This window comes from Simochromis diagramma, unplaced genomic scaffold (genome assembly GCF_900408965.1).
Source record: "Simochromis diagramma unplaced genomic scaffold, fSimDia1.1 OVJJ01000816.1, whole genome shotgun sequence".
NCBI lineage: Eukaryota > Metazoa > Chordata > Actinopteri > Cichliformes > Cichlidae > Simochromis > Simochromis diagramma.
The window spans coordinates 12,873,742-12,885,504 of NW_024386908.1; the positions used below are offsets into that span (position 1 = coordinate 12,873,742).

At 41.0% G+C, this 11,763-nt stretch overlaps 2 protein-coding genes across 9 annotated transcripts in view; one reads left to right on the top strand and one right to left on the bottom strand.

Annotated features, from left to right (window-relative positions):
* The window catches only part of kmt2e (lysine (K)-specific methyltransferase 2E), a 30,067-nt gene extending 26,150 nt beyond the window's left edge, over positions 1-3,917 (bottom strand). For 6 of the 7 annotated variants that reach the window (XM_040035499.1, XM_040035497.1, XM_040035501.1 and 3 more), the window contains exon 1: positions 2,174-2,509. The gene's annotated coding sequence lies outside the window, so the exon portion shown is untranslated. The other variant, XM_040035496.1, reaches the window with a different exon arrangement.
* A 205-nt stretch (positions 3,918-4,122) lies between these two features.
* Positions 4,123-11,760, top strand: ndufb2 (NADH:ubiquinone oxidoreductase subunit B2). Of its 2 annotated transcripts, none has more exons than XM_040035514.1 (4): positions 4,123-4,370; positions 7,321-7,465; positions 10,025-10,100; positions 11,450-11,760. In XM_040035514.1, the coding sequence occupies exons 1-3, from the start codon at positions 4,288-4,290 to the stop codon at positions 10,097-10,099; spliced, it is 303 nt and encodes a 100-aa protein (XP_039891448.1). In that variant the 5' UTR covers positions 4,123-4,287; the 3' UTR covers position 10,100; positions 11,450-11,760. The 2 variants fall into 2 exon arrangements, with proteins under 2 accessions (XP_039891448.1, XP_039891447.1); XM_040035513.1 differs by lacking the exon at positions 4,123-4,370 and adding an exon at positions 6,939-7,145 and having other exon boundaries at positions 11,450-11,758.
* The last annotated feature ends 3 nt before the right edge of the window (positions 11,761-11,763 follow it).

Here is an 11,763-nt window from a genome sequence, read left to right on the forward strand (position 1 = left end):
TGAGATGCGGCAAAAAGAGCAAGTCTTCTATCTAATGTCCTTTGATGTCGTTGCGTTTTTGCACCGTTTTGAAACTTGAAAAGTACACCAACATGCCCCTTCTATGTCAAACACAAGTCTCGGATTTTCTGTGGTAACATCAATAGTGCCCCAGCATTAAAACTCAAGAAAATCGCCCAAGAAGTGACGCACGTTACAGGGGTGCTATGTAATTCGTTTTGGGAACAGGAAACAGCACCAGCAATTATTACCACAGCAAGGCAAAAAGCGCAATGATGCCGATGTATGATCCGGATTCTTTCACGCTATTATAAACCCAACTTAAATACAAAATAAATAAACAGCATGTGTTGTGTAGTTGCTCCTCAGTGAGTACGTCGGCGCTGCAGTCAGTCCCCGTCGATAGGGGTGTGGAGGGTACAACGTTGCTATTATGTTACCACAACACCCTGGCGCTGTCGCCATTTTCATAGCGCTTTTTCTCTGGACGGCGAGACAACCGTGTAGCCAAGGGAGCCTCGCCATGGGAAGAAACCCCCCCAAGAATGCATTCAATCGCCTTTCACACACTCTACCTTGAGTATCACTCTGTCGGTACAGTTTTTGTGTTGTTACAAGTAGGGGTTTGTGTGAATTCGTCGAAAACGAGGCCAGCGAGCTAATCGGCTAGCACTGGCCTCTAAAAGTGTAATGTTAGAAGGCTACATAAGGCTACAAGGCCTTTTTTAAATTTGAATGTTAGCAGAAAATATGGGGAATCTCTTCAAATCTGTGCCGTGAATAGAGGCCAAAAATAGCCTCGGAATGTAACGACGACAAACAGCGTATAGTTAGCACAGCGAACTAGCCGACACGAATTAATACGCTGCTTGTCAGACAGGAAAGAGCGACAACATCCGCGTTAAGACACAAAAACACCACCACCAAAGCTGATTGCGCATTCACACGGTTATACCAGGTGAGGGGAAAGCGACAAATTTCCTTCATTTGTTTAATTCTGCGTAGCTTGAATCGCTAGTACAGCTGGAGTAGATGGGGCGAGATGCCCAAAAGGAACATCCCCTCCCCCACGCTTTGCAGCATTTGAACCCAATACACCCTGAATCTAAATTAAGTGATCATCGCGAAATGCACTTTTAAGTCAGAGTGTAACAAAAGAAGAGTCGCCAGTTTCTCTCCGTTTGACACCGGACGTGCTCTCAACTTCTTTATAAAGCCTGCGAGATTACTGCGTAAGAACAACTTCATAAAAATCGGTGTAGCTGCATGTAAAATGCTTTATTTTCTTTCGGGGCTTTTTTCAACGCATGAACGGAAATAATGTTTCCGTTCTATGGCTAAAGAGAGATGAGAGATGCCGCTACTGCGACGGATTCAAGCTTTTAAAAAAAAAAAAAAACACTCATGAAATAATACCGTTTTCAGTGAGCTATCGCATCTGCTGATAGACAGTACGTGCAGTAGTTTAGCTGATTATGAATAAAGCGGTTGTATTCGAAGGGTATTATTTACACACACAAAAAGGCACGAAAGTGTGCGCAATATGGCCTGCAGTGTCACTGTGTCAAACTAGACAAGAGACTCCCTATCTGGCTCCAATTATCCCGAGTCAACGTGCAAAAAACGGCTGTAAAACCGTTGCTTTTAAAGATTTTAAAGGCAGCTCACGGTTGGCAGCCTTGAATGTTGTTGACTGGACGAAGGGCTGTGAGGTACACTTGTCTCAATGTTTCTGGTGTTAAGGCATATTTTTATTTATTTTTTTAAAAAACAAGGAGATCACTTGTAAATAATATTTACCTGATAACTTTGTATGACGTCTCGTGTATTGCCTCACTATCAGCGAATAGTCAGTGTCAGGCTAATTTGAGCTAGTAGCATGCGCTAGCTAGCAAGTACTGTTGGGTTGCGAATTTGATACTCACACAGCCACTTGCGTCATTTACTTATCAGGTTTTTGAAAAAAAATTATGAATATGGTAAATATGAACGAAAACCACTTGCCACTTTACGACCTAATGGTGTCGAGAAGTCCGCTTTGGAAGCTAAACTCAGCTGGTTACTGGCTTACGGTTAGCCAGCATCAGCATGATGTGCCTGGCCAGCTAACTAAAAGCCAACAATACCCTCTTTCCAAGTCGGATTTAACTAATACTTAATGCAGTTTACTCACCGTTTTATGTCCACTCTGGAGGATCTGAGTAGCGAATAAGGGGACCTGGGTAAGACCCCCGTCGCTTTCCACACAGTTTCCACAACCAAAACAATACTTCTGTACACACACACACACTGCGGATCTCTGGCCAAGGTTTAAAATGTTTGTATTTAAACGTGTCCTCTAAAGACTCCTCTTCTGAGAGGGGGGTTCCCTTGCCTCTTGTTTAAACGCGGGGACCCCAAATGTAGCTAGAAAATCAATTCGAAACTGCTAAAACTGCCCTAGTCAACGGAGACTTTTAGAAATTAGATCCCCTCAAAACCAGTCTCTTTTCCCTTTGCAAAAATGGCGGCCCTACCAGGACTGCCTTGACTCCGCCTCTTCTCCGTTCCTCACTCCCTCTCCATCGCTAAACCGGAGCTCCGCCTCCACACACTGCGGGGCTTACAGTCCCCATTTCACAGGGGCGCCGTGACCGTGCTCGGCGCGCGTCCACCTCGACAATTCCTCAAGAGGGCTGCCGTTCGTGTCGGTAACGCTACGGAGTAAATATATCTTGCGCGATTTAGACGATGCCCGTAAAATTAAAACGGACAGTATGTCTGGAATCATTTTAAAATGTAAATTAAATGTGCAGATTCTGAAAGATAGCGCGTGAACCTTTTTTCTTTTATTTTTTTAAACAGCTTGTTTATAACGCCAGTGCTATCTCCAAGATCATGTTTTGAAAGTGAAGTCAGCTGTGGGAATGCTGTTATCTGGAGGTTTTGTTTAAACTAATTGCTCTTTCCCCCTCCTGTTTCCTCCTCTTCCTCTCAGGATAAGAAGAAGCGATAGCCTGCAGTCTCTTAATGGGGATTTTACCTCAACACGACCCCACATAGGAAGTTTACATCAAGTGCAAATGCTACAGTAGCTATAACCTAGTAATTTGCTTTTCATTTGCTCTTATATTTGTTTATAATACACGAAAAGTAACACTTGAGCAGTCTGAGTAGATCAATCCACAATTTTATTATTAATTTACAAAAAACTATAAATATCCCACAGCCCGTTAATGGGGATTTTACCTCAACCGGGGCCCACATAATTTGCCAGTTTGTTTGTTTTGTTTTTGTTTTTTGTAATAAACATTTAAGGCAACAGCTGAGCAGTCCCGTCTGAGTAGGTCAATCCACGTTTTTATTATCACGAGCAAAATAACATACATATAAATAGCCTGCATTTGCAAAATACTTTATTTTACCCACTGGCACTGGCTGCAAAGAAGCACCCAAATCCGCTACCCCAACTCAGTAGGAGGCAACTAAGCTGTTATGTAACCCCTTACACAAGACATTTTCTATATTAAACTGATATTAGGAATAAATACCCTGTGAAACATAGCGCACTGAGATTTTAATCATGGATAACTAACACCTGGCGAGCAGGAGAACACTTTGAGGGCCTTATAGTAAATAAACTTGGAAGAAATCAGTAAGTAAATAGACTTAAAGGCTTGGAGGACACATCAACTCACTTCAGTCCCATTTACAGACTTGCAAAAATCTGAGTTGCTCTTCATTTTCATTTAGTATTTAGTAGTGGATATCCGTTTTATGGCCGGTAATTATTATCAAGGAGACTCTGCAGTTAACGGCCCGTTTATTATTGGGTGTAAGCTGTAAAAGTCATCAGTCCACTTGGAGATTCTAGCAGTTTCCCCACAAATTTTATTATGATTGTGGTGAATCTGTTACGGCCCCCTGTCCAGAAACATGTCTGTAGAAATCCCTTTGACATCATATGTTCACAGAGGATGTTCTCATCGTTTCCATTTATCCACCCTCCCCCACCCTAAAACCGCATCCATTCGCGCATGCGCCCTCTCGCAGGACCGCTGCAACGGCTGGTGCACGGGCAGACGGGTTCGTTTGATAAAAACTCGGGGGGAGGACGGAGGCAGAAAATTCTAGCAATCGTCACCCGCTTCAAACGGAAATGTTCGTAAACGGCTAGAGTGGAGGTTACAGCGATAAATCTGCCCCTGTCTGTTTTCTTTTTTAATTTTTTTCTTGGAGCGGATGCCATTTATGCCGTAGTGCCCACCAGCATCGTGTTGTCGGTCCGAAGACGATCCAATCTCTCCTATGTTAGGACGGTGGCGCACAGTTGGTGGGGGATTAGCAGTGGTCCATAAGCAACTGATGAAAATGGTCATTTTTGAGAAATGGTTGGTTTCTGATGACATCATACAGTTAGTATTTGTGGGCGGGCTCTGAGCTGCGAGGGGAGAGGGGCGCAACCGGAGAGCAGCTACTATCAGGCGCCATTAGGTAACAATGTCAAATTAAGTTTTAAGTGTGTGTGGTGTAAAGAAACACCCAAATTAACACTTAAAAGCGATGACATTTCTGTGTACATTGCGTGGAAAAGGACTACCAACAACAAGCGATAAACGGCAGCTTCCTTCCCTCAAATGAAGTCGGTTATCGTTGTCGTTTGAGAACAAGATGGCGTCGATGACTTTTTTTTTCTGTTTGCGCTCAGTTCGAGCACTTCAGGGCGGCGGCGCCGTGCGCGTTCTCGCCAGTGTGATATTATTTCCTGTTTTCGTATCCTGCAAAGTTCAAGTTTTGGTTTAATTCACAGGCTCAGCAAACCAAGGGGTGCACATATGGTTTTACATTGTTTGTGACTAATGGACAAAAAGTTGATTTTTTTTTCTCGCCACGGAAATATAACGTGTGAACCTCAGTTTGAAGTCAGTCTATCATTGTCAGTGCTAGTGATGTTTAGTTACACAAGCACTTCATTTGCCTCTGTTTGCACACCAACAAACGCTTCAACTTTAACAAAAGTGGATACGTTTAATTTGTAACACAAAAACATTCAGCGACACCACCCGGACTACATCTGTTTAGCTTTTGACCCCATCTAGTGGCACAGCCAGGGGACTTCATCTAGCTTTCTATAAAGTGGAAATTGGGTTTTTGGGTATAGTCTTATGTATTTCAATTTTTATGTAGAACAGTAGTTTGACACAATGATAATATGAGTAGCCTACCTTTTGCATCACTGTCATGTATTAGTTACATTTTTTAGCTAAGTCATATGTTTACATAAAGACAAAGGTAAATAATATAAATAAATTCCATTGTCTAAGACTGCAAAATCATATTGTGACAAAAACCCTCATTGCTTCACTTCACATCAGAGCCTGTGGGATATTATCCCTACAAGTTGGATTTTAAAAAAGGAAGTACTTATAACTTAATCCCTGATCCACAATATAATAAGAAGCATCTGGATTTCGAAAAGATGAAACCATCTATTCAAAGGCATTTTCTGTAAGCCTGTGACCATATCAGATTAACCAAAAAAAAGAAAAGAAAGAATAACAACAGCGTTATTGTTGCAATGTTCAGAGAAACTGACAAAAGAGTTGTGGTGAGGCCAATGATTACATTAGTCTTCGTTGAGTGTTTATTGCATCTTTTTTTTGGTTAATTAACTCGAAATGGAAGTTCACGGAGGTGGAGAGTGAATCTTTAACCCTGATTATACAACAGTGTACAAGCATGGCAGATGGATGGCCTTCCCTGAGCCTGGTTCTACCAGGTTTTTCTTCTTGGTAAAAAGGAGGGTTTTTTTTCCTACTGTCGCCAAGTGCTTGCACATATTCATCATTGGATTGCTGGGGCTTTTTCTAATATTGTAGGGTCTCTACCCAACAATATAAAGCATTTTGAGGTGACTGTTGTTGTGAATTTGTGCTAAAGTAACTAAAAGTAATTGAATATCAAACTGAAAGATAATGATTGGTATGTGATTATCGTATCATTGCTCATTTACTCGAGTTAGCTGCAGTGTGGTGAGGTGGCTCAAACCATATAAAGTGAGACCAGTTCTTTGTTTTTTGTTTCTCATTATCTGACAATAAACAAAACAAAAAAACTTATGTTTCTTATGTGTTATTGTGATATAAATCTGAGAAAATTTCAGAATAATTCTTGCACTTTTTAGTGTTATGATTTTCTCCTAAATGTATCATTTCAGCCTCATAAATTATATGGGTCATTGATTTATTTAACTATTAAATTAAATCTAAAATGGCCCTAATAGACCAGTGTACTCATGACCTAAATTAAATGGGGTTTATTCAGTACCAGGCATTATTTTCTAATTGGGTGCTAACAATGGAATTAGTGTCACTGCTGTTAGGCAAATACAATGTAGAGAGTAAACTGGGCTAAATACAATATCAGTTTTTCTTATTATTAATCATGTCCAAACCATCTCAGTCTTGTGATCCTCAGCTGTCCCTCTGAAGTACTCATTTCTAATCCTCCCAACAAAATGTTCACGTTTTCAGCTCTGCCACCTCCAGCTCCACCTCCTGTCTTTTTGTTAGTACCACTGTTCCCAAACCATACACCATATCAGGCTACTATCTTGTAAACGTTGCCTTTATACTGTTGCTGCTATCCTTTTGTCACAAATCACCACTGACACTTGCCTGCACCCTCTTCACCCTGCCTGCGCCCTCTTTTTCACCTCTCTTGTGCACAGGTATTTAAATTCGTCCACCTTCACTACGTCTAGTGCCTCTTCACTGTCATTCAAACGCTAAAAAAAATACATTGTAATCAGATTAAAATGTAAAGCTTTACATACTACTACAACGCAAATAAAATCTGAGGATGTCACAGCCCAGCAGGGTAAAACTTCATTTTGCCTTGTCAACAAAAGGGGGCGCTCTGAAATATAACACCCCTAACTTTCTGTCCAATCAGACCTGGCGTTGTTTGGAGGTTGCTTGTTGACAAGAGGAGAAGGTGACTTCTCAGCCAGCGGAGTAGCATCTAATCTAGATCTTTACAGAGTCTAAGAAAGGCTGGATTTTTGATACAAAAGCAGTCATGTCTTCATTTGGGAGGGCATTGGGAGTCCTTCGGACCGGAGCGCGACTGCTACGACGTGAACCCGCGAGAATAACAAGCAGAAAGTAAGCCTTTAGCACGCTAGCTACTCTGTTAGCTTCAGCGGTTAGTAGCTAGCACGTCGATATATTCAAACAAGTCTGAAACACGTCAAAGTAGTTAGGTTGCTTTCTGCATTATTTAACTTGAGTTAATGTGTGCCTTTTTTTTTTTTTTTTTTAAACACTATCTGTTTGTCAGGGCGAGTGGCGGACCGCACATTGAGCCACAGTACAGACAATACCCGCAGCTGACGAAGAAGCAGAAGTTTGAGTCGGAGCTTATCAGTGGTGTCATGTGGTTCTGGATCCTTTGGCACTGCTGGCATGACCCTGATGCGGTTCTGGTGAGTAGATACAGTGTAAACAGTAATGTGAAAATGAAGGATGGCTGTAGTCCAGAATAACACTGCAAAACCAGGTCAAATCAGGCAGAATCACAGTACTGTTAAAAAGCAATTGTTACTCCTAGCAAAAAGCTTTAAAGTAACACAAGAACAGCTGAGAAACAAACTGATGGAAAGGGTTATAAAGCCATTTATAGAAAAGAAACGCATCTTGATCATCCCCAAGACTTTTTTGGGAAAAAAATTTATTTGAACTGAAGCGCGAAAAGCTAAACTTTGAGAAATTTTGAGCCTTGTTACGTGTGGCATAAAACTGACCTCTACCAGAAAATCCTGAAGGAGAATGCCCTGTCATCATTTCATGCCCTGAAGCCCAAGAAAACTTGGGTTATGCAGCAAGATAATTATCCAAAACACACCAGCAGGTCCACCTCTGAAGGGCTTTCACAGTGATTTAAAAAGCTCAAGGGTGCCGCAATCATTAGGGTTAGATGGGCATTACTGGATGAAGTTTTTCTCTCGCTTAAGGAATGAAATAATTTTAAAACTACAACTTGTATGTACTCTGGTTATTTTTGTGTAATAAAATTTTGTTTAAACGGAAACATCTTAGTTTGGCAAATATGCAAAAAATAAGAAATCGGAAGGGGGCAAATACATTTCCACATCACTGTATGCCTACCTATTCATGCAGTAATTAAATTAGCCCACTGGTTCTTGAACTTCTTATCAGTCACTAACAATAAAAAGCAATCAAAGTTGAATTTGAGTTAAGACAGTTACAACAGTAGCAGTCAAACATTCAAAACTCAAAATTCATTCATCCTAGTTTGACGTCACTTTTTTCACCTCGATCAAACTGCCCCATCCACAGTGTCTCCTTAGACACCACAGTCTAGTGTGCATACAGGTTTTTGTTATCACATTAATGATAACCTGCTTCAAAGTAGGTTACGTTAGAGAGAAGACATAAACGGGAGTGAAAACACCACCTACTGACAAATTAATTCTGGAAAATGGCATCACCAACGTTTGAAGATCTTATGGACTTAAGAACCCACGGCTAGAGCTCAAAGTTCATTTCAGTCTAGTTATCTATGTAGACCAACAGTTCTGAACAGCAGCTGCCTCAAGGCGCATCAGGAGTGTCTGAAGGCTTTCTTTCTCTGAGCACAAGGAAGAAATTTGTGCATATTCAAGGTGTGAAACATGATCCGTTTAAACCTTGTAGTACTCGCAGATCTCCTGACCATGAGGGTGCGAATATAGGTGCACCAGTACATCGACAGCTTTGCTTTGATGCTCGGCTCACTCCGCTGTGAAGGTCTGGTGCAGCACATAGATTACTGCTGATGCTGCACCCTCCCATCACTTATGAGTAAGATTCCAAGATACTTGGAGCAACTTCCCTCCCTCAACCGAGAGGGAGCAGCCCAACCCTCAGTTTCCCAGGAGAGAGCCATAGCCACACTCGGAGATGCTGACTCTCATCAGGGGCTCACTATCATGTAAAGTCATGTGATCTGGGTAATGAGAAAATCACTAGTATGAGCGGCTGAAATGAATTTCCCCATAGGCTGTTTTTATGCTCACCGCAGGAAGATTTTATAGTTAAATAAACCTAAACTAAATATAAAAACCATTCTAGTGAACCCTTTTACCTCTAACCCATCACTGCAGACAGGTTTTTGCAACATTTTTGAACGGTTTGCGCAATGTATGGTTTGCGCTATGGTTTCTGAAAGCAGTGGTTCTGTGCTTTTCAGTGATATTGGAGTCATTACAGTAATTCCAAGCACCGTGCCACAAGATGAAGGTTTAGAGAGAGTTTGATGGAGTTATGCAAAAAACTGGCATTTTGTCAATATTTTAGTGGCAGTATTGTCTGAGTGGCAACACCTATCATTCAAGAGAACGCTGAATGTGTGACGTTGGAGTGGTGGTGTGTGAAGTGAACCATGAGGAGGGTATACTGGTCCCTTTAGGATGGCAGGCGTCAGCCTTATAGATACTTTAAGATGCTCAAAGTTTTATTATTTGAAGAACACTGAATATTTCGTTTGATAAACAGCCTACAGATCAGTTTCCTAATCCGTGTTCTGTTAATTGCAATACTTGTAGTGTGAAAGGCAGGAGATTGGCACCAAACAAAAAAAAAAAAAGGAGAAGCACCTTCATGACACCGAAAACTCAGACATTAAGCTCAACGTAGCTCTTTAAGCTATTAATCTCGCTTTGTAGTCCATCCCCGTAGGGAGATGATGTAATGGTGTGGAGGAGGCATGCTAAACTTTAACTCCAGTTACTCTTTCCATCCCACTTCTAACCAGTGAAAGTCCAGGAGAATCCAGTTGAGGAGAGTTTGGATGAGGTAGTACAGGAGCATGAAAGTACAGCTGATAATCTGCAGTAGTTATGTGGTAGAATTATGTCGAACCACAGCTGTGTCAGTATGGCATTCCTAATAAAGGGTTTGCTGTGCACAGACTTGCCAGGAACAGGATTTTATTGATATAAATTGATTGAGTTAATTGATTAAGATTCATCCCCCCTCTGCAGGGTCACTTCCCTTGGCCGGATGCTTCTGAATGGACAGATGAGGAGCTTGGTATCCCTCCAGATGACGAGGAATGAGGTGATTTATCCAGTTTCCAAGCAAATGCCCAACAGGACAGCAGAGTTAACTTTCACAACATGCTGTCCAAATGTAAAGTAGATGACCAGCTCACGGTGTAAAAGTCACAACAGATGACTGGAATCTGCTCTAATTGTTTCAGCCCTTTAAACTAAAAGTAGAGGTTTTGGCAAGTTGTTTTTGTTTGTTTTTAAACAAGCCTTTCTGAAATATGTCCTTCTACGTTATTTGAAATCTATGAAGTAAAAAGTACGTTTTAGTTGATCCATGGGCTTCTCCAGATTCACCAAAAGATTGAAAAGAGATCACTTTTAGCTTTATTGGTCCGCTGACCTCGCTTTGCACACATTCAGCTCCCTGCATGGCTTCAGTTCAGTGCCTAAGGTGAGAGGGCATTTCCTTTTTCTTTTTGAGGATTTGCAGACTTGTCTGAAAGGTTTAAAAAAACACTTTGACTCTTCAAATCGAAGGATTCTGATGTTTTTGTCATGTAACATCTGCCTACACATGCAGGCACTTAGCACTTTGAGGATGTTTGAAAGGTGGTGGCATCTCTTATCTGATATAGTTAAACATTTATGTATTTAGCTGTAAAGTTTTAACTAAGTCTGTAAAAGTGAGAGTGGTGCACAGTAATTTTTTTCATGATAAGAGAAGCAGTCAGATTTGTGAAGCGCTCTGGATAATTTGGGGATATTTTCCACACTTCTTTCTGGAAATGCTTTTTAGGTGAGCGCTGTATGGGTGGAGCAGCCAGACTTCTCCCAGAAGTTGAGGGCTGCAGTGCAGCTGTGAAAACCTCCAGTTTCACATGATTACTTAAATGCTGTAACCTCAGAAGCAGCTGTACTTCAGTCTGAACCCTGCAGAGGGCAGTGTTGTAAAGGTTTACCTTAAACCTTTTGCACACCTGGTTCAACTGAGGTTACACTCACAAAGTTATTTACAAGGACAGGTGTATACGGTGTATTTTTGTCTTACTTTTGATTGTGAAGCACTATATAAACTTAAATATTAACCTTTAAGTGACACGTTTGGCCACTTAAAAGAATTACCCCAGGTGCACCAGGCTAATGTAGTGCAATACATGTAATTAATCTTACAGGTTATCATGGTCAGTGTGAGGGGTGCTGATGGTAGTAACGGTAGTGACATGGTGCCTGCAGGCATCGTCAGCACATTATGTTCAAGCAGGGCAACTTCATGAAGGGCGTAAGCTGTTTTTAGACAAAATGGTTTTGTTCATGTAAACCATTATTCTACTTATAATGTAGTAATAATATTGTTTATTTGAAAAGGTACCGCTTCACTTTGGTGTACCTAATAAAGTGCCCGTTTCTTCTTTGCAGGTCACCACAGGGGATTTGGTTTGCCGGGCGAGTCTTCGGGCTATTCTGAAAGTCATTGTTGTACATAGACTTAATAAACTTATCTTTAAATTAAAACAGGAAGACCAGCATGTCATTTCATTACTTTTATTTATTTACACGCAATTTCTGAAATGCATTAACAGTGTCACAGTTAGCCAGTGTTTGTATATTTCAAATCATAAGCAATTTAAATCTGGAAAAAACCATTGCAAGAACGAACACATTTTTTAAAAAAAAAAAGAAAAAAAAAAAAAAAAGCTGAGAGCTGCATTTCAAGCAGAAGGAGGGGGACA

Excerpts from the sequence above, each read along its gene's own strand:
- ndufb2 (XM_040035513.1), top strand. The coding sequence starts at position 7,060 with ATGTCTTCATTTGGGAGGGCATTGGGAGTCCTTCGGACCGGAGCGCGA. Across the intron at positions 7,146-7,320 it reads GCGAGAATAACAAGCAGAAA|GGCGAGTGGCGGACCGCACA; the intron begins GTAAGCCTTTAG and ends TCTGTTTGTCAG. Across the intron at positions 7,466-10,024 it reads ATGACCCTGATGCGGTTCTG|GGTCACTTCCCTTGGCCGGA; the intron begins GTGAGTAGATAC and ends CCCCCTCTGCAG.